We start from the raw sequence: 23247 nt of genomic DNA, 5'->3' as shown, positions 1-23247 counted from the left end.
TTCAACTACAGCTTGCTTTATCATGCGATGCCTGTTGCAGACATGAGCAGAGTTTCAGACTGGAAGACTGCCTGCTCTGTGAGGTTCTGGTGTCCACCCTCACGTATGGTCTCTGTCCCAGCATAGAAATGACATTCCTGGCCTGTTTGAAATTCGGCTTTCACTCCAGATAACAGCTTCCTAGAGCATCAGAAGATGCAGTCTGGGGAAGAATAGAAAGAAGAGTAGCAAGCCAGAAGAGTGACTTGTTAAAGTGTGGAGTGGCTGTGTACCAAGGTGCATACCATGTGCTCTCTTGTACACTTCTGCCTGTTCTTTCTTTCAGTTACGATTGTATGTAATTGGATCGCACACAGTTTCAACAAGTACACAAGGGATAGTGAGTGCAAAAAAGCATGGAAATGCTTAATAGAGCTAATTGCCTGATCTTAATCAGAACAATCTTCCTTCAGAAAGTGCAGGTCCTCTCCAAATACAACTGTTTATTAGAATATTTTGACATCTATAGAACACACGCGAGTGTGTTACAATTCTTCCATTTAATTAATGTTTTGGTAAAAGTTTTCATATAACAGGTTTGTGTCTAATTTAAAATGAAAATAAGTCCCAGTATATCAGAGTTCTTCACAGAACGGAGAATTACTTTTTCTGACCAACCATAGATACCCGAAAAGTGATAGGAAACAGCCTGCATCTGAATGGATTGTGGCTGTGTGGAGGTCTAAACTTGTGTTTGTGTATATATTATCATGAAATCAGATTAGAGAACTAGAAGGTGATTGCATTAAGGAGGAGAAATATCATAAAACTATTGTGTTTCAAAACATATAAATGCAATGACGAATATAGATTATATAAATGCAATTCCATATGGCGAAGCTAATTAAAATTTCTCAATTCCAGTGTTATTGCGAGCCCCTCATAGTCAAGGGTAACAGGCCTGTTCTGGTGTGTGGGATTGCTGACTCCAACAAGATGACTCTACGAGTAATAAATATGTTTTACTGCCTGCATCATCTCTCAGTGCACAATGAGGGTTGTTGCTTTATTTGTTTCTCCTCATGCATCCTCCTCTTTATGTGCAGTTCATGCCCAGTGTCCAACTGGTTTGCAGTCGATATTTTTCATCCTACTATTGTGCTATTTGCCTGCTAAGATTTTTTCAGTGCTGGCCAGTATGCTCCTCGTTGTCAAAGTTCTAGAAACATTTTTTTGAGCAGCAAATAATTTGATAGATTTTGGGCAGACAATTGGCATAAACAAAGATCTACTAAACCTTTTCTTTTACAGGGATTAAGCAGTAAACCATGTAAATATTATAAGAAATGAGGAAAAAAAAAAACCAAAACCCAGAGCTTAATATTTTGAGATATACATATACACACACATACAACGAGTGTACCTCCTGGGGTTACGATTCCATTTGATTGCTGTACAAACAAGTGGAAATGCTATCATGTCTACAGTGGAAGCTGGGTTGATGACATGGAGGAACAGCAAGCAGATGTATATCATGCACAAAATGGCATGTACCCTAATCAGAATTAACTTGAGAAAAAGCACCTCCAGGTTAGAATGGCCTCCAAAATCTTTTAAAATACTGCTGTAGTATTCTTAACTCAGTAACCATCAGCACAAACAAATTATGGGAGACAACTTCACGCCTTATTGCCACCTTCAATCATTCCTTAAGTTTGATCAAATGTTAGGAAAAAAGTCTTTGCCTTTAAATCCTGACATTGCATTTAAAAGACAAGCCAGCTTTCATATACTGATGGGAGCTACTTCAGTCACATTTCCTGTAATTTCATGCTTGTAGGCCAAGTAATCTTGCATTTGATTAAGTAAACACCTTTGTCCTCATGACTTTATCCCTACTTTAAAGGCGTTGCTGTACCTATTGTTCTACAAATTGTCAGTCCGTTATTCTTTCATTTTTACTTATCAGTGAAGTATAGGTCAAAACCAAATAGAGAAGTCATTTTGTTCTTTTTATCATTAGTACGGGAAGTCCAAGTAAGAAGTACAAGTGATGAAAAGAATAAAAAACTCTTAATGAAGGAAAAGTTTTTTATGTTTTGCTGGTGATGTCATCAGAGTATGTGCAAAAAGGAAGATGAAGAAAATCCATGTCCAATATTGAGCTCAGATAATACCCACAGCTCTACTTTACTGACTTGCATGAAAGACCTTCCCCAGCTGCCACTGTAAATTGAATGTGTTGCTTTGTTCATATAAAATTATCCCAGACACTGACTGCTAGAAATGAAAGGCTTCATTTCTGAGCTTTCATAAGAATATATTATTGTCGTGTGAAATCCAATATCACCCATCCACTACAAAAATTATTACCATAAAGGTACAAAACTTGGTGAGATTAAAAGCAGCATCTACTTTATAATACTCATAAATGTTTACCTTGCTTTGGCCCACTTACTGCTTAATGTTGCCAAACTGCTCCAGTGACAGCATTATATGGATTATATGGATGATAAAAAAAGAGCAAATGAGTAATGAAAAGTATTTACTAGAAATAGAACTGGTATCCATATGTAAAAAAGCCTTGCCAAAAAAATTGTCAGTATTGATAGTTTTGTCTACATTTATACATGGCCAGATCATGTGACTGTTCTTTATAACGGTGAATGCTGATGGTATTTATATTACATTTGGTCCAAAAGCTTGCATTTAGAATTGTAGGAAAAACCACATTTTTAAGTCCCTGTATTTAAGAAATAAATACCCATACTGCTTTCTGTCAGCTGTTCAGTAAAGTAGTTTGCTGTTACTGCTTTTCTTTCATAGCTTATGTAGGGTTAAGGCTTGAAGGCTTTAATTACTAAGGTGAAATCAAGGAAAGACAAGATGAAACAATGCATGGAAGGAGAAGCTGAAGGACATTTTCTGTCTGTTTTGGGGGATATCATATTATGTCATATTCTTGTATAGCTGAGAAATGTTTTGTACTTCTTGATGCTATTTTTATGCTTTCCACAATACAAATTTCACATGAGGTTGTATTGGGTTGTATGAAGTCTGATGGTTCAGCCTCACCATGTTTTGCAAGGTCACTGGATTCAGAAAAGCCTGGACCAGAAATCCTCAGCTTTTAAAATCACTATGAGGAAGACAGGCAGCAGCTGCCAGCCATGGACACACGGCTCCCACCTGTCTGTTGCAGAAAATGTTTTCCTTGAATATTCAAGGACCACATATATCACCTGTAGGGGTTGTTGGTAAATTGACATCAGTGGTCCGAGCTGCATTTGAAGACCAGGACAGTTGGTATGCCTGAGTCCTGGCTGGCAGGATGAATAGCAGAGCAGATGTTACACGTAGTTTCCATGTTTCCCACATTGAAACCTCAATCTCTCTTATATGAGAAAGATGGTTAAAGAGGAAGTAAGGCTAATTCTAGTTTAGACAATGTTCTTCAGTTATGCTGACTCCTCAAAATTGTGCAAAAGCTTAGATGGCCAGTTCAGCTTCTGTAATGTGCTCAAGGGAGGGGTGATGCAGAGGGGTGATACATGTCCTGCTGTCCTTCAACACTGGCCAGCAAGGATCAGTAAGGACTTAGAGTAAATTATCAGAGATACTTACTATCTTATAGTACACATTAATAAGTCTTCCACGCAAGGACCAACCCAACAGTGTGCAAAGTTGGCAGAAACTCAGTTATTCCTACAGAGCTTTTATAGACCTGTCAGCGTGCACTAACTGATAACTAGCAGGATGGAGTACAGAGGAGTGTTTGCTATTAAATCAGAACAAAACTCCAGCTAGCCAAATGAGCATTTTTTTATCTCTCCATGAATAATGATGCTTTTTTTTTCCCTGAAATGTGAATGAAGTCTGAGTTTGTCTCTTGGGTTAATTTATGTTTGTCTTGTTTTTGTCATAGCCTTTAGATATTCACATAACCCTTATTAATTGGGGTCATATTTGCAGCATTTGTTGTCCTCCTGAGGAAGTTGAAATGTGTGTACTTTACCTATTTGTGCAACATAATAGGCATCCGTAGCAAAAGCAATATATACTGTCATTAGTAATGCAAATAAATAGAAAAAACTTATTTTGTTGTTTACAGTTATACTTACTTTAAATATTCATAAATTAACTTAACAATAGATGGAGTCAAGTTTAATAGGAACCAGAATAAATTTGCTTTGTTTCACACATATGTGGGAGGCTGAGAAATAATATCCATTATATAGTGATTGAAGCCTGTTTTGAAAAGGTCTATTCGTAAATGGTTTATGGAGTAAAATAGCATTCTGCCTGTTGTATTTGCAACAAAATACTTTGTCCTGTATAATTCACACTTTTATGCATATACTGGAGCTAGCTCTTCCAAAATTAACATTTTATTTCATGGTGTTTGGCTCATGTATTAGCTCTGCAGTGGGGCAGAAAAGAGGGAACTGTGCAGTAAATAGTCTCAGGTATGGGATGCATTGTGATCACCTGGGAAAACAGTTATGGACTGCTAAGAAAGAAATTTCTATTTTCCTTCTAGTGTAACATTTTCTTTCTTTAGTTCTTGTGATATGATCAATTCCACTTTACTACCCAAGCACATCAAGTCCTCCTGCTGTCTCAGGGCAGTTTAGCCAGGGAGCAATCTTTCAGGAGCAAGGGACCAGCAGCCACCTCACCCTGCTCCTCCTTGAAAAGCAAGAGCTGTCTGCAGGCTTTTTCAGAAACAGCTTATCATAAAAGCTTCAGACCACCACCAGCAACAGTTTTTAGCAGGCCAGAGACACGCAGGAGTCTGAGAGGCATGGGAAAAAGGAGAAGTGTTATTCTGGCATCCCTTCTGCCTTGCAAAAGCACGTTCGTGCCTCCAGAGACCCAAGAGGCAGTAGTTCAGTAGCTGGGTGCAGGCTGGCAGAAGAGCATGCAAAGCAGGGGTGTTAACTGGGGAGTTAATGGTGACAGCCTGGTGGGTGACCTTTGCACTTGGACAATATCTTCAAAGCCCTAATGAAATGGTGCAGATAGCTGCCTCAGTTTTGCATCCTGCACTGTAGCGGGAAGCGTTAGTGTTAGTGATTCAGTCACAAGTCTTGTGGCATTTGAAGGGCTGCTTGGGATCCCATTCCTCATGTCCAGAGGTTAAGGGGTGATCTCAATTTTCATCAGAAGTAGTAAGAAGAGGTTGCAGAGAAAACTTCATAGGTCACATTAACAGAATGCGCCCCAAGGGCTCAAAAACCAGGCAAGTAAAAGGAATGATAAACGCATACCCCCTTAAAATGAATAAATAAAACTGCTGATTTCTAGGGCAGCGTGCAACTGTTGGAGCTTGTGCAAATCCCTTTCTGGTGGCCAAGGAAGGCAGGAGCCTGCAGGCAGCCGCCCAGCTTCCCATCACTCTCTTTCCCCTCTCCCTTCTCCACCGCATCCTCCTCTGCTGACAGAGCCACACGGTTTTATTGTCCTTCCGTCAGCTGTCAGTGCAGGGCTGGCAGCAGCACAGGCCCACACAAGCAGCCTCGCAAGCATCCTACCCCAAATCTGGCTTCGGTTCGCACCCCTATTCTTGGCCCTTGCACCTCCAGCCATGGCCAGCTGGCCGCCTCCATGGCAGCTGTCATCTGGTGTGCTGCACTCCGAGCCTCTTCCACCGGCCTGGTGCTGGGGCTTGCTCCACAGTACGGGCAGGGGCCACATTTGGTGGAGAGGGAGGTGTCAGGCTGCACCCATGTTCTGCTTCATCATAGGGCAAAGCCATAGCACTAGGGTGGGAGGAGGGAGTCACTTTTTGGGTTACTGTCTGTTTAGACCCCCTATGTCCTATGTTCACCTCCTGGAGAGGGAGGCTTTCCTTGGAAGGCTGCTTTCAGAAGGGTAACCTGTGAGCCTGTGTTGTGCTGGGACCCAGCAAGAGGGTAGGAGCCCAGACCAGCTGCATGGCTAGGGAGCCTTGGCTCAGGCAGCAGGGTCCCTTTGGCAGCATCAGCCCTTCCCGTACCTTCCCAATGGGCTGGCTGTCTGAGCCAGGACCAGGCACTGCCTCACTGCCTTAACTTAGCTCCAGATAACATGGGGAAGGAACTGGGGCCAATGCGAATGCATGGCGGTGGGGAGAGAAGGTGGCCTTTTCTTTGTGTGTCATGGAGCCATGATGGCAGCCACCATGCCACTGACACCTGCCACCCCTGAGGGCCATAACTGCAGTGCTGCCATGGGAAGGTGGCTAGGGAAGCCCTTCCCACAGTGCCAGAGTGGGATGCCCAGCCAGGAGGTGCGCCAGGAAGGTTTGCCGTGAGAGAGAGGGAGGTGGCTGGCAGGCATGGTATCTCTTCAGGGCTGGTGGCAGGAACCTCTGCTGAAGCTGGCAGCGGATACTGGCAGAAAAAGCAGGGTCCCTGGACTGGAGGTTGCCCCAGCTGTCTTGGCTCCCTGTCCAGAAGGGACTTGGCCTGGGTCCCAGAGGAAGGAAGAGGAGCTCCCAGTGAGTAAGCAAGGCCTGGCTTTGGTCGCTCCTGGCAGGGGCAGTTAATGCAGAGATGGCAGCTTGCTTGCTTGCTACCCCGGCATATCTGGCCCTCTGCATTCCTACCTGGGATGCCAGAGGTCTCAGTTTTGCTGTCTGTCCTGCCCTCTCCTTCCTCCCAGCTCGTATCCTAGGGCCACTATTCCTAAGCGTTTGTTAGTGCGTGTTTGTGCATCTTCTCAGCCACTGTTGGGAAGGGTCTCCCCAGGGGAGAGGTTGTCTTGCTGCCATATACTGATGGCACCACGAATCCTCACCTCCACTGACAGCAGTAGCGTGCCTAAAAAGTAATGAGCATTTAAGCAGATGGCGAGTTGTTCATCTTCTCATGAGATAGACAAGCCCTTTACTCTGAAACATGGTCGTGCTGACTTCTCTTCTCTGGTTTGCAGGAAGCGTTATCAGTGGTGAGTGAAGACCAGTCCTTGTTTGAGTGTGCCTACGGATCACCCCACCTTGCGAAGACAGAGATGACGGCCTCCTCCTCCAGTGAATATGGGCAGACGTCAAAGATGAGTCCTCGTGTTCCCCAGCAAGACTGGTTATCACAGCCCCCAGCCAGAGTCACCATCAAGATGGAGTGTAACCCAAACCAAGTTAATGGGTCAAGGTAACAAGGCCAGTGTTAGCATGGCTCAAGTTTACTTTTTCTAAAGATGGGTCTAGCTCAGTTGTCTAAATCTGAATCTAGAAGCATTTTAGATGCCCTAAGGTGCCCCATCTAGCCACCAGCTGCTGTCCTAAGAGTACAGGTCTGCTGCACACTGTGGGTCACACCTGCCACTCCTATTCAGGTGTTGTGAGGGTTTCAAATGGTGTTACATGCACTGTCTTTTCATGAGCTTGTGCAACACCTTACTGTGTTTCTTTTTACTGAGGATAATTTTGGATGTGAACTTGCATTGCATGCTAAGTGAAAGAGTATTTATTAAAGTTAGCAAAATGTGAGTTTGCTGTAATCTGGCCCAGCAGCACTGATCCATGTAAGGGTGTGGCGTATGTGAAATAACACTCAATGGAAGCTCTGAAAATACAGTAACTTGGGCAGTTGCCTTTTGCTCTAAATATAATCAAGCAGAGAAGCACAGGAAGTAAATTCTTGTAGTGGCAGAGGGAGTGAACTATCTATCTTTACTTTTATATTTAATGTAAACAGTGCCAAAAAACATAACCCTGGAGTTGGATTTAAGAAGAAAAAGCATATGCATGGAGACAAGCAGGGGAGTAGAAAGGAACAAGAAAAGAAATTACTCAGTTCAACAGGCAGCAGCCACAGCATGTCAGTGCTTTAATAGTTATCTTGGGACGTTTTTTTTATCAATTTCTCTATGAAGGAAAACTGAATCAGTTAAGTGGAAAGTAATGCCGTGAAGTTGTGTATATTGACTGCTATCTCCCCCAAGCATAGAAGCACTCTGTGGATTTCTTCCATCTGAAAAGCACAATGAAGATTTTTATTTTTTTTTTCCAAGGAAATTATCCAAACAAGTGCTTTCCTGTTTCAAATGCCTGACTGTCAAAACAGTTTTCCTTTGGTGTTGCTGAAGGGCAGAGGTCCAAAGAGTCGGTTGCTCGCAATTGTTGGTGATGTACCAGTGAAGGCTGTGCTTCACATCTCTTTGCCACAAACACCTGCCTACTGATCTCATCTCCCAGGATCAGTTGTTTAGAAAAACCTCAACCATGAGCACTGTGGTTACTGTTCACACTTGCTGTGCTAAGTTCACACCACAAGCAGGGCAAAGTGGTTGACAGCTTATCACACCGACGCTTTTCACCAGTGAGGATGGAAATTATGCTGAAGTCAAATCAGAATTTCTAGTGAATAGTCAAAGATTTGAAATACGAAGAAATAAATGGTGATCTGAAGTTACAGAGAATTAGAGAAGTCTTCTTGTAACTCTTCTTATTCAGAGTAGAAATGGAGTATTAATTCAAAACCAGGTTCGCCTGCTTCCTAAAGCTTACCTCTAAGTATCTGTGCTGGCATTTCTTTAAGAGAACTAATCATAGTTTTTCACAGTGTAAATGTCATAAAATGCATGAGACTAGATAATTAATGTTAATTGTTACTGAGATTAGTGGTAATAATTTGTAATGCTATACATAACTAAAGTCAGTCATTCACATACATACTCCTATTTTGACGTACTGCCAGGTATTAAGGAAGAATCTAGATTATACAAATTCGCTTGCAATTGTTGCAATCACATTTTTAAAATCATCCAGCCAGAATCTTGAATTTGCCGTCTTGGATTCCTGAAATACATACCTAACCTGAACATTAATGCTCAGTTCATGAATCACAAGTATTTGGCTAGTTCTGTAGCAGTTTAGGGACAAAATTGTGTGCAGTAATTCTGTCTTTTATTAGCTGAAATTGTGTCCTGTCTAATCCTTGGTAGCAACACTGGTAAGGATTATATTCTGATTTAGGAACTCAGACAAGCCCTGCCTTGCTAACTAGAGAGGCCTGAAAGTGATGTTGTGGATAGATGTGTGTTTGGGTGTGCAGCTGGAAGAGATCCTGTGCTTAGGGCCTTTGCTTCTCTCCTGGGGGCTGTGCCATTGTTGAATAAAAACAGAAGTAACCTGGAGAGCGAGGAGCTGCAGTGGAGCCACGAGAGCAGTGTATCCCAGCTGCAGGGCTGGAGTTAGGCTCCCCATCTCTCACCTGAACCCTCAGTTGGCATTTTGCTGCCTGCCTGGCAGCTTGATTTCAATAGGCAGGACAGGGCAGGCTTGTGTTCAACATGTTTTACAACCTGCTGGATGAGGTCATGTATGTGGGGGGCCAGGAAGGAGATTTGCCACCCATATCTCCTCAATCTAAGATATATTCACCTTCTATGTGGGAACTTTTCAGGGATGGGTAAGCATTCAGAAGCTCTGAATTAAACAGGCTATTTGGACATATCTTCTAATGGCTATAATTTCTCCTTCCTTTGTGCTATTTTTTACTAGTGTATGCTAGTTTCTATTAATATCACCTTAGGGTGACACTCTGGCTACCTGCACAGTCAATAGACGGGAAGTGGCTGCTGGTTTAGACTGCCTGAATTGCCCTTTGTGAAGAGAAATATCTGCCTTTCCTACAGAGGTATCCTGGTCTTCACACTATCTGTTACTAGCAGAACAGGCATCTACTTTTGCAAGGATGTATAATCTGAGCATTGGGGAATTGTCTTTAAATCAATCTATTTTGATTAGTCATGAGGCATAATTTTAATTCCTACTTTTCTAGCAGAGCTGTTAATTTTATAAAGACGTGATACCCAAGAGTTGCCAAGGCATCTGGAACCCCAGTAACATGGTTTTGCACTATCCTGACCACTTCTACCACCATTACAGAAGTAAAGGGATGAAAAGAAGCAATTCTGTATGCCTCTTCTCTAAAAAAAAAAAAAAATAGCATTAGGTCTATCTACTCCATCATTTGGACTTGGAGTTTAGTGCAATTCAGTTGAGCAGCACATGAAAACTAAAAGTTCTTCATTTTTCTCTGGACAGCGTCCCTCAAAAATGTTTAATGTGTCCATCACTAGAAAATGAACAGCCAAGGGGTGGCCGTTCTTTCCCGATATGAACAAACATGTGAGATGGCACATGAGCTAAGCTGCTGGAAGAGTCTGTACAAGTTACTGCTCTGAACTGCAAAATGGTTTTGATCAGAACACTGGTTTTCTAAAAGGCATGTTCTGGCTGAAAATATAATGGGAAGAAATGTAATTCTTTCTACATTGAATTTAAAATAACCTGCAGCATTAGAAGCAGAGGTTTGTTTATTAATCTTGGATTTCACAGCCTCCCCTAGTGATAGATCAATGCGGAGTTGTTAACTGGAGAAAACAAGGAAAATTAATACTTCACTATAATTCCTAAGACTGAAAAGAAACCAACATTAAAAAACAATCACTTACAGATTACCAAAAACGAACAGATTAACAGAATAAAAAAAAAAATGCATATATTGCATGCTTGTACATAACATAAAAATAAAAAACATATTTTTTAATTAAGATACACCATTTATTGAATCAAAGGAGTATTATTTTATAAGGCCTAACACATGCCTAAAAAATAGATCCAGATCTTACACTTTTAATGGAGAACTAACAATACCAAGTAGCAAATGTAAATATGTTGTGGCATTTCTAAAACTCACACACATATGTGCGTGTAATACGTATAGTGTTATTATACTTCGGGAATTGGAAGGCTTCCTAATAGGTAATATTCCTGCTAGTTGCAGGAAACTTGTGTATGACTCAAACATTGCACTAAAAAAATATTTATCAGAAATAAATTATTCTTAATCATGTAAAATATTCTGATACGATACTGATGAGTACTGTCAATATGGATGTCACTAGAGGCCAATGCAATTTATACATCTATTACAAATCTAAAACCATTTATTCCGTCTTCAAGTCCTGCTAAGTCTTTGCCATTTGATGGTGGTGTTTCACTGGTTTCCTGACAGATTATGTGCTGTTCATCACATGCATAGTATTGGTCACACTTTCTACACACAGACTAAAGGTTCCCTGCCATTCTGCAGGTTACTTTGCATTTTCTTTTCTCCAGAAGCCTTCCTCACCTTGCTTATTTGCAGTCCATAAATTTATTTCCTTGAATGAAAAGCAGAGTTCTTAAAAATGCTTCATATGTTACAAGTTAACACATGCAGTAGCTAGAGCTGCTTTTCATTTTTAGTAAAACTGTACCTGATCTGTTTACACCTATTTTAAAATCTGGGTTATCCCAAAGGAGTCTGAAATACCACAGCCACATTGCAGAGCCACGGAAGTGCTACCTCTAGGATCTCTAGAGTATCCTCTGTAATCATCTTCCTATGTGGAGCCTAGGTCTGTGTAAAAAAGATATAAAGCAGGGTAACAGACCCCACAAAAGAGCAACCAGAGAATAGTTAACATTGCAATTTTTTGCTGTCCAGCTCTCCCTTCTCAGTGTGTTAGGCTACTTCCTGGCCATACATTCTGCTGTCTGGAAAGGCGTATAAAATTTTAGGAGCCTACTGAACCCCTTACACATCAACAATTAAGTACCCACTCAAAGCAGAAATGGACTCACTCTGCTAGGACTTTCCCCAGATACACTTTGGCTGTAATTGCCCCACATTAAATCTCATAACAGTCTCAGAACTGGCATTCCTGTGAATACTGAAGCAGTAACATTAGAACGAAATTAAAGGGTTATTTTCAGTGGGCTGCAGAGGGATTAGCTACATGGGTTTGTTTAACAATAACAGTATTTTTAAAGCTAGACCCTGTTGTACAGCACCAGAAAATATAGCCTAAGGGCATACCTGAAATTAAATAAAGCAAGAAAAGTTTAAATTCAAGCTGTCATTTACCTTGCTGTTGTTGTATATATAATGCAGATTGTCACAGATGGTATCAAATTGAGTTTCTTTAAATCCATTACATTGGTACAGCCATTATATTTCTTCCAGGTACATAAATCTAATGAGCCCTTTGTGCCACCATATTGTCAATCTTTCACCTGAATGTAATAATATTATTTCCTGCTATTTATTGCTCTTGAGTCAGACCAAAAGATTCACCCTGTTATAGTAAGGCGCTATAATATAAATCTAGAAATTGCATATGTCATACTGTAACTTACTTTTCTGTTCTTTACATATTTTACCAAATTAAGTATGAGCAATTCTATTACAATGAAGGAGTTCAAGTCATCTTATGCAGTTACAGTGGAATTCACTCCTATGAAAATACTCTCATGAGGCCCTAGGTACTTCTTGAACAACATTTAAATCCTTGGATTTCTCAGTGGTCACTGAATACACTCACCCATGCGACTCCATCATGCCCATGGGTGGGACTAAAAAAAAGGTAGCTTGGAAGAACTACATTTACTAGTAGGTAATCAGTCTTTTTAAGGGAGGCTGAAGTGGAACACAGAGTCTTATTCAGGCCACAGATAAATTTCGCTTGCCTTGAGCAGTGTGATGATTTCATTGAAAAAGCATTTTGAAAGTTAGCTGCAGTGAAAGCACAGCAGAATTTTTCCAACATCAGCTTGGCTTATACTGAGTTTTAAAGAAATGCCAGAAATAATTAGTTGTCATTAAGATTTAATCATGTGCAAAATGTTGATTTAAGTGCTACCAATTGTTGCTTGAAAACCATTTGAGAATGAAATTACCACTTAATACATCTTTTGTGCTGGCTCTTTTGGGAAATACCATTTTTCTTTGCATGTTACTGTTTTAAGTTCTCATCAAAGTGCCTCTGTACTAGCTGGGTTGAGTGCTTCTGACACACAGGAGGACTTTTCGGAGTCCCAAGTGACCTCAAGTTTTTGCCTTTCTTTTTTTTTCTTTTGTTTAATTTTCCCCTTGTTGTAAGCCTCTTAAGTGGTAACTGATTTTTGCTATACAAACCAGCAAATTTGAATGGGTCGCACTTGAGGTACCTTGCATGGTGTATACATATGCTAGTGGATGTGCAGCCTCTAAGGAGAGTGCATTCATTCATATGGATCTCTATATTGCCACCACGACAGAGCCATCCTGCTCCTGGGATCCAGGCTGACATGCTTTAAGCTACATGAGGCACCTCTGCAATATGCTTCAGTCTGTGGTATGATACTGGTGGAACTACTTAGAGCATTTGCACACCTTGTGTGTGTCTAGCACATGCAGAAACAGGGTTGATCTGCAGTAATTACCCTGACATCACTTGTTTTTCAGGGGCATGGCTTTTTCCATCTCTGGCTCACAACCCCACGGCTGAGGCATAGTGCCATCCCTTCCACTTCTAGTGGTGTACCACCAGCATGCAGCCCTGGTATTCTTGGTAAACCTCAGCTCAGACTAAACAACAAGCGTGGTCCAAAACCCACTGCAATCAATGGGACTCTCTCCTCTGTCTCCAGAAGGGTTTGAGTCAGCCCCTGCATCAGTCCTCAACAAAGCTGGGAGATCTGTCTTAAGAGGATGACTTCCCTAACACACATATTGGTGCTGCCTTTATAAAGTAACATTAATCTTGGGTAAAAAGCCATGATGTTAGTTATCTGAGACTCATAATCTTTTTTCCCACTGACTGGGTGGTTGGTGAAGTGGCTACTTACCAAACTGGAAAAACTGCAAATTCAGGATCTTGTCCATGCAAGGTTTTATGTGTGACTACCTCAAGAAGTCCCTTTTTGCTCTGAAAATACACCAGCTTAACACCAGTGCATGTGTGTATGTGTTTGTGTGTGTGTGCATGGTTTGGCTCTATTTTTGAGGCAAACATGTTGCCAGAGACTAAAAAAACCTTTTTTACAGCTTTTCTTGAGGCTGCTGGACTGGCAGCTACCAGCTAAGAAGCTTTCCACTCTGAGATAACGGGTTCATTCATAATTGGCATGGTTACATTTTGGATTGACCACTGATGCTTTAATTGTGTGCTTAGCTTCAAGAGTTTAAGAAAGAGATGATGATAGCCAGTTTCAAAAGTGCTAAGCAGCCAAAAGCTTGCATATAGGTAGTGAAATATAAAATCAGTTTCCAAATAATAACATAGGCCCCCACAAGAGTTATTATCACTGGCATTATTTCTGACTATTACTATTATTACTACTTTATTTCCAGTACAGTATTTACTGTGTCTAGAGCATTTAGAGCCATTGGTTGTGGTATTTCCTCGGGCTAGCATGGCACATGCACTGTCAGTAGGAAGGTTGTCTCTAACCCAGCACATTTGAAGATGAGTCTTCTCCTCTCCCCCTTTATTAGAAGTTTTATTTTGATCAGGGTGATATCAGTGGAGTGTTCAGTATTTAAAGCTTGGGAATAGTATTTTAAGACAAAGCAGAAAGTGTGTAAGAAAAAGAAGAGTGGCTCATCATTTGCTTTGCCATTTGGCACCCATCAGCCTCACAGCCCAGTAATGCTAATCACGAAACTCAGCAGACATTCCATAGACATGGGGATTATGGTTTCCATGCAAGATGTCATTTTTGTTTATGCCTGGCATGCTCTGCTTTGCTAACTTTCTGTATAATCCCTGCCCATAAAAGAAGGCATATCTGGTTTGGGGAGGGCCCTGTCTCCTGGTATTTCATATTTTATGAAACCACAAATACAACAGTCTTACAAGCTCTTGAAATGAAATACAAGTTGAGAAATGTAATCAATTACCATTATAATAGAATTTCTATCAAAATAATAAAAGAAAAACAAGAGAAAATAGGTCCTGAAAGTTATAGGCCAACTGGGAAGTCATTGTGGCTTTGGCCTAGCTATCACCATGTCAGACTTCAGCCTTCTCCCAGGCAGCAATCTAATTGTAAATTATGTATATACAGAACATCATTTCTTAGCTTTGGCTTTTGGTGACCCCCTTCCCTTCTTTGCCTTTCTTCACTCTAACCTGACACATAAGAAATATTGAAGTGTTTGCACTAATGGAGAAATGACAACGTGCAGTCAAACTTAAACCAGCTGTTTCCCTGCGCTGTGAACACAAAGAGCCAGGCTGGTAATATTTATAGCTTGACTGGCCTCTAGTGAGCCAGACGCTGACTGCCTTAATTTGCCATGTTGGCCTTAAGGCTTGAAGCAGCTGCGGACTGCGAGATAGCCAGGGAAAGTCAGCAAAAACAAAAAGAAAAAATGGAAAAGATTGTTTCAATTAGTGAAAGTTATTGTTTGATTGAAAATGAACGGCTGCTGTGTATACAACTCAATAAACAAGCATCTTTTATTTTGCTTACAGAAAGCCAACAACGTTGCATGTGTTGGCATGTGGTATTTGCTTTTTCCTTTCACTGGAGGAAGGAACTGGACGGGCTTCTAAGTGCCACACTGCAACATATCTGAGTGACCCCTGGGACAGCCCTGTGTGACCCTGAGCACCTACTGAGCCCAGGGCACCCCACAGAGTGGTGTCTGTCCCTGTTTTGGATGCTACTGGGTGTATTAGCATGGGACTGCTCCAATCCCAGCCTCTCCATAGCCCTGGTCCATTGGGGCTGTTGAAGACTATTTTGGTTGCCCCTGTTTAACCCCACATGAAGTCACTTCCATGACTGCATGGCCGAGCGAGGACATGAGTTTTCCTTTTTTTTCCTTTTCTTTTGTCTTCTTAGGACTGCTTTTGACGTTCACCTTACAGCAAAGATAAACAGACTATCACTGTGGCTTCAACATCAACTTAAGTCAGCTTCAGCTGGTGGCACAGGTCCTGTGGAGCTTCCCTCCTTTCCACAGACCTCACCAGCTCACTTCCACCCTGGCTATCCCCTTTCCTGTGTGCAAGCATCACCTTCACAGCCGCCCCACATGGGTGGGGGAATGACTCAGGTTGTAGCTAAACACTGAGTTACTTACCCACCCAGCCATCTATTCACTTATTTGTATACTTCATGATTCTGTGATTGTACTTGCTAGGGAAACAGCTTCCCAGTCGAGTTTGCTAAGCAGTTGCATGAAAACCTGTATGAGCACTCCAGGGATATTTCAACCTCTGTGCATTTTCTGGCATTTTAATGCCTCTGTTACGCTGAAGCCCTCTCTGCACTTGCACTGCTTTTACAAGAAGCCTTGGAAGGGAAAATAAAGTCTGTGTTTTTCTTTCAGCAGGTTAAATGTGGTAGCGTGCACTCAGCAGATTTAAAGGCAGGTGCCTGCACAGAAGCAGGGGGCTTGATGCGCTTGCAGGGCTTGGCCTGGTGTAGGCACAAAAGAAGCTGGGCAGCCACATCCACCTATGGTGCTGGGTGATGAGTGTGTGTGTGGTGAAAACTGAGCTCTGTCAAAGCAAGTGTTGTGGCCTCTGATACCACTGCTGAAAGGGCTTTTCAGAGTCTCACTTAGCACCCCTGGGGATCCCTACTGGTGCCAAGGAAGCAGCCCCTGGGGGCCTGCAAAGCTGCTGGTGCAGCCACAGTCCTGCTGTGGCAGCTGGAAAGCCTGGGCTTCTTCTCACCGGGGAGGGTTGGGCTCTCCCCAGTGATTGGTGCCAGGGGGGAAGCCAAAGGGGCAACTGCAGGACCCGTCATTACATGTCGCTTCTGTGGCAGGTCTCAGCAGATGTGAATCCCACTCATTCATGAAGAAGGAGGTGTGAAGAGGGGCAGGGAAAAGAATTTAGGGCTGCAGCTGTGTAGCCCTTGGAACTGATATGTGGAGTAAAGTATGTCAGGTGTGCTTTAGGAAACAGCAACTCCAGCTGAAACCTCCAACTCTCAGGGGGTTTATATATTTTCCTTCATGGACCACTTTTCCAGTGACAAACCATCCTGGGAAGGAAGTGCTGACCAAATTCACCACAGCTTTAGTAGCTACAGTGAATGGAGATCAGCATGAGTATGCTTTGCCATATGCTCACTGTGAACTGACCTTTACATGATGTTGTTCTGGTTAAATATAAATTTACATATCTTGGCCCAAATTATCTGAAGGTGCTGGCTTTGCAGAGCTCTCCCTCTTGTACATAAGGACAAGGTGGGACATTGCAGGCTTGCTCCCCTCTTTCTCGGATCACCTGCATTATGAAGTGGGAGAGAAATCTGTGTCCTCTAGGACAGTATCATGTTTTGTTTGCCAAAGCCTCACAGAAGAAAAGTTCTGATAGCTCAGCGTGTCCTCTGGCCTAACCAGCCATGGACTGGATGGGGGCCATGCATGGAAAACTCCAAAGATATCCTTACACCACTTTACTCTCCTGAGTCCCCTTTTCTATAAGTAGCCTCCATAAGGAAGTTATCCAAGCTTATAAGCTGTGCTTATTACATAAACTTATAAAGATATGTAAATATTTGGAAAATACAATTTTTCTCATATATTTCTCTCTGAAATTCAGAAACATCAAGTCGAGGGGGTTACATTATGGGAATGTCACAGAGATCATGTGAAATTTTGCTGATTCCTAATCTGCGTTTCTCTGACACCTTGCATTTTAAGAGAACACAGGTGTTTTATATCACATGGGGAAAATAGTAGCATAGTGAAGAAGAAAAAATGTGTTTCATACACTTATTTATGAACTTACATCTGCTTTCATCACAGGCAATGGCTGGCAAAACTCCAGTGGACTTCAGTCGGAATAAGTGCTAAATTTAACCATCAAATCAGGTTGATTCTAAATAACCCTGAACAAAGGCAAGGCTTCTAGGTCCAAGGAACCATGGAGAAATATTTTCTTCAACAGTCATTTATCAGCAGTCAGAGCAGAATCAGATCAGGACTAGACAAAGTGCTCTTGGGTAGCACGACTGTAGTATTTCCACATTTTGGGGGGCGGTTTTCCTTTTTTGTGTGAATTCCAGGTGTAATACAGTATATTTACAAAGGGTAGAAATAGCATGCAGCTGTGAAGAAAAACATCTTGGGTTTCATTTCATACCTGAGGATGAATCACTGAAAAGCTGCACCCTTTATGCTGGGTACATTTTCTGAAAGCTGCTTTTCCACTGCCCCTGTTCCCCTGGTGGTTCAGAAATAAAGCAGACACACAGCAAATCCTAAAAAAAAGCCTTTGCAGACAATCCCTCCCTTGTTCTGGGCACTAAAATTACCATTTTCTAGTGTCTGCTGCATTTTCAGCTTTGCTTTCTATACTGTAGAAGTTGGTTCCAGCCATTTGAATTAAGCCTTGCTTCAGTGGAATGCGTAAGCACACGCTTAATTTGAAGTACCTGAGTAGTCCTGTTAGCTGCCATGGCGCTGCTTCCACATATGCTTGAGGTTAAGCATGGTCTTAGAAGATTTGCTGAACTGCTGATTTGCTTGTCCACCCAGTAAGTTAACAGGACAAAACCCTTGACCATCTGCTTCTGGGTTTTAATGAAAAGTTATTGCTTATTTATGATCTTACCCACCCCCATCTGTGTATATTCAGATCAGAAAACCAGCTCAGAAGCCCTGTCAGATTGCCAAAAGCAGTGTGCTACTGGATCTTTCACATCATTTACTGTTCAGTGTTTACAAGAATGGTTTTAATGCACAATTGCCCATAACAGTGGTGAAGGCTAATACTGATGTGATATTTCATGTCAGCAGCAAGACATTCATGTCCCTACATGCCAAGTTCCTTTTCACAGAAAAACAAAATAAAGTAACTGTGCCAGTTAGGCCAAAGGATCCTGCTAGCTCTGTTTCCCAAACACATCTCTAAAAAGTCAGCAAATGGGCCAAATGTTTCTTTCTTTTGTCTTTGTAATATAACTGACCTTAGAAGTCAGGGTGAGCATCTGCATAGGTGTAAGGTCATGAGTTTGATGATGTTTCCAAATATATGTGATTTAGTATGCAGACTCACTTTTACATACATGCCATTTGTATTTGTTAAGGGTAAATGGAAAAAAACAACATTCTAGTCACAAGCAATCATCACAAAAGCTCTTTTCTATGTCTGAAAGAAACAGTTACATTTTTTTGCTTAGCTCTGTGTAGACAAGAAATAAGTGCATCCCAGAATTATATTTAGGGGTATGTAGTGGGATAGAAAAGCTAAACCTGAGAGAATAATGCCCACGTACTCTCGTTCTGAGAAGAAAGGCTAAATTCACCACCACTCAACGACAGGCAAGACCAGGTGGTGACTGCATCTTCTCTTGTGGTTATTTTTCAGTCCTGTGTCTGACAAGGAGTTGTAGGATCTTTACACAATGCAGATTTCACATGTCATATGTTATGCAGCACCCAAGGTATTTTATACCTGAAAAAGGTATGTGAAGCCAACATTTCCCAGGCAACATTTAAGGCCCTGCTCCTTCTTCTAAAGTAGATGACAGTACCCATTGAGTGGTTTCTGTGATATGTTTTGTTTTAAAACTGAAAGCCATCAGCAGTTAACTTTGTTTTTAATACACGCATTAACACAGCATGGTAAAATCAGTAGTAACACTGCGTGGAAAAAAAGTGATAAAATATACTCCTAGTATTTAATACGTATTCTAAATCTTCGTAGCCTTCCAAGTGCTCGTTATTTTTTAAAACACATGTGAGAATTATAACTGGTTTAGTTCCTGACCCATGGTAGTGCTGAGGATTCAACTCAACCGAGTCACTTGGGCATTGGATAAAATATCTGCCACATGTTTTTGACATGTGCTGAGCAGTGGTCCAAACTGTGTGTTATTTTTCCTCTTTTGTCCTTAAACAATAGCAGAACTGTTGTCGGGAAGCGTCTGTATTCTGACCACTGGTGTACTTGCAGTGACACTGCTGCCCAAAGCTTGCAGCAGAAGCTGGGATTTCCGAGCTGCAGAGAGCAAGAGGCTATGGGTGAAACACATGTTGGAGGGCAGGGGATAGATCCAGAGTCTGGGTCTTGGAGGATGTCTCCGTTCTCTGGACTGCAAATTAGTCAGTTTTCAAGGATCCTAAATGAAGCGTTGCAACCTGACTGCTTGCCTGTTTAGTCAGACCACAGTACAGTTTCAGGAGTTAAATCGCAGGACAAAAAGAAAACTTGTTAGTAATTTAGTTTCACTAGAGAAACCAAAACCCAACTAACACCCTCTTTCCCGTGCCAAACAGCCTCTTTGCATTTAAAGGTATTCCCTGTAGCTCTGTTCTTTATTTTGATTTTTGTAACAATTTTTCTCTCTCTGATGAAACACGTTGTAGACATTAAATTAAGGGACAAATATGTCTGTGTCTGCCAGAAAGAAAACTGTGATGCAATTAAAATGCCATTAGGGAACCCCCTGTGGGATGTTAAACCAAAAGACTCTATTCAGAAAGCAAAGCCAAAATTAAAGAGGTGTCTGGTTGCAGATCCTCTGCAGATTTCCATTTCTTGACTACAGTACCATGGAGACTGTGCTAGTGAGGAGCTGAAAGGTTTTTCCAGTCATGCGTGTGGTATTCTGAATCATGGCTTTGGCAAATGTTCCTTTTCTGTAAGCCATACATAGAAGTATGTCTACATTGCATGACATAAAGAGCAACTGAGCATGGCCCACTTGAAACAATGACAGCAGTGCAGATGAAAAGCTGTGCAAGGTTTGGACAAGCCTTGTCCAAGGCTTGGACAATGACAGCTAGTAATAGTTTTCCTTCAGAGAATTTGCATTAAGTGTATCTTTATGTTTGCTGAGTTGTCTGTGAGATGTTTGGAGAGAGAAGTGCAAGTACTTGCAGCCAGCAGGCTCAACAAGCTCATGAGCAAGCCTCCATTCTCGTCTGGTTGCTGGAAATAAATCATTAGTGTTTATATGTTTGGAGATATAGAAGAGCCTGATCCTTTGAAAATAAAAATAAATATATGGTCCACTGACTGGTCATTTTTTCTGAGCAACTGAAGAAATTAGCAGCCATTGGGTGGTGGGTGCTGAGTTTTCCAGCAATAGCCCAACCCTGGTGCTTGAGTCTTGTTTTTTCCATTTCATTCAGTGTGATTCTTTGCTGAGGATATTAGTGGGGACTGGAATAATAATAGAACCACACTTCTCTTTCTAGGAATTCTCCTGATGACTGCAGCGTGGCAAAAGGCGGGAAGATGGTTAGCGGCTCAGACAATGTTGGGATGAACTACGGAAATTACATGGAAGAGAAGCATGTGCCACCCCCAAATATGACTACCAATGAACGAAGAGTCATTGTGCCAGCAGGTTAGACCCTCTACACAAAAATTCAAAGTAAAAAAATACATTTCCCCTAAGTCTACTAACATTATTTAAGAGTGTTTGGAGAACAGTGGCAATGCAATACAAGTTATCAGGAAGAAAAGAGCAGTAATTTCCCAGGGCTATTAAGAGAAAGAGCTGAGAAATATCATAGTGAAGCCATCTCCCCAGCCTGTTCCTCCCATTTCAGCAGCCTAACTGGCAGATTACAGGCACTCAGAGATTATCTGACTTCTCTAGCCCTTAAGTGGGCGAAATGAAGAGTCACTTACACTTCCTAACACTATGGACTAGCTGGGTGCAAAGTGCGTGGGAAGAGAAAGGCTCACTGTACTGCACAATATTCCTGCAAATACCAAGTGCAGTCAGGCCCCCAGCATGCTGAAACCACAATTGCTTCTGTAAAATCAAACAGTGCATGAAAAGCATTTATATAGGTTATCCCCTGAGTTTGGGTGGTGTAAAATATTTTAATAAGCAAGCTGACAACTCTTCAGCAATGTAAGAGCACAACTGAGAAATTCTTGGTTAGTCTTGGCAAGCTTAGTTGTGGAATTCAGCAGTTAAGTGAACAAGAAGGAATTCACTCTTGTGTGCCTTGTCCTCCAAATAAAACTCTGCTGAATGGTTTGTTGCTTTGGTTTGCAGAGTAATTAGCATGCCTATTTCTGAAGTCAGAGCATTAGACCATCGTCATGACCTATGTGAGTTTATAAACCACTGGCTGTACACAGACACACCACCTATAACCTGCAAACAGAAAGGAATGTTTTGCTGCTAGTTCATTTCCAACAGAGATGTGCCTATCTGAAACATTTCTGCTACTGCTATGTTGCCTAATATTCTTACAGTTTTTCAGTTGCTAAGATATGCAAGAGTACTAACTGTGGCCACGTTTTGCAAGATGTGATTATTTCAGTTATTTGTCAAGATATGTGTGGACAAATATGTTGCAGTATCCTCTGCAATGGTATTGACGGTTCTGTTCTGAAGACAGAAGAGGGATGCACTGAATAATGGAGTATCACCAACTGGAAGCAGATCACACTGGCATTCATGTCATTTGAATGTTCCTCTAAAACATTTGTCTTTTTGGTGTTTGGCCTTTTTTTAGCCTTTTAGTAACCCTTAGCTTGGTTAGCTCACACAGATCTTTCTCTCTCAGTGTATTCCTGGAGGTGTGTCTAGAGTAACAATTTTTAGGTGGATTTGAGTAACACATTTTGAGGTGGATTTGTGTGACATTCAAGGAACAAGATGGTCACAGTCACAGCCTTGCTATTTTGAGGTTCCTAGAAGAAATGTATCAGGAAAAATAGCTTGTTTTTCTTTGACTACTGTGTAGCCCTGTGCAGCTCAAGTGGCAATGCTCAGCAGTAAAAGAAAACAAAATTCACATTTCCAGCTGTGCTAATTTTCTAGTTATTATAAATAAGAAGAATTTAAAATTATAAGCATGGTCAAAATGTTTTTCTAAAATTCCTGGAGTTTGCTGGTTTTCTTCAAACCAAACTGAATGTAATTGTTGGAGTTCTCTGTTGTAGGCGTGGGAAATCTCATACAGACCCTAGGTTTACCACCAGACTTGCATTCCTCTAGTTTGCTACGTATTTCATACCAGATTGAGGTGTTCTTTTAAGTGTTTTTCGGTACACTTCAGAGAACAGAGAAGACCTCTGAAGCTCCAGAAGATAATTATTCTGATTTCCCAGGGCTTAAAATATCAAGAGAAACATCAGAAAGGTGAAGGCACTATTGGGTGAAGGATTGGGAGTGAGCAAGAGCATGACAGTCTCTAAAAGGCTATGGAAAGAGGTTCCCACCTCTTTCAGACCAGTCTGAAGGACAGGCAAAAGAGAGGGAATGGTGCTGAAGTTACATCATAGAAAAGCTATTTAGGCTGTCATTCAAGTCCCAGCTCTTCTACTGACTTTCACATGATGGACTATAGCCATTTGACCTCTGTGTGCTTAGTTCTCAGTCTTCAGGTTATCACAGAACCACAGAGTCATTTGGGTTGGAAGTCTAGCAAAGGAGATGCAGAATGTTTTAATATGACCCATTCTAGTTTATGAAATAACTAACCAAATCTGTGAGTGCTTACTTAGCCTGTGCCCAAGGAACAGTACTTCTGA

At 41.6% G+C, this 23247-nt stretch overlaps 1 protein-coding gene across 8 annotated transcripts in view; it reads left to right on the top strand.

Annotated features, from left to right (window-relative positions):
- Window positions 1-23247, top strand: part of ERG (ETS transcription factor ERG) — a 146287-nt gene that overhangs the window by 107193 nt on the left and 15847 nt on the right. For 7 of the 8 annotated variants that reach the window (XM_065676959.1, XM_065676962.1, XM_065676960.1 and 4 more), the window contains 2 exons: window positions 6895-7112; window positions 20946-21097. In XM_065676959.1, the coding sequence (XP_065533031.1) occupies window positions 6895-7112; window positions 20946-21097 (370 nt within the window). Of the gene's footprint in view, window positions 1-6894; window positions 7121-20945; window positions 21098-23247 lie in introns of those variants that run through there. The other variant, XM_065676965.1, reaches the window with a different exon arrangement.

Source organism: Lathamus discolor, chromosome 4 (genome assembly GCF_037157495.1).
Source record: "Lathamus discolor isolate bLatDis1 chromosome 4, bLatDis1.hap1, whole genome shotgun sequence".
Taxonomy (NCBI): domain Eukaryota; kingdom Metazoa; phylum Chordata; class Aves; order Psittaciformes; family Psittacidae; genus Lathamus; species Lathamus discolor.
The sequence above is the reverse complement of the archived record's forward strand: the minus strand, read 5'-3'. Positions and strand labels throughout refer to the sequence as shown.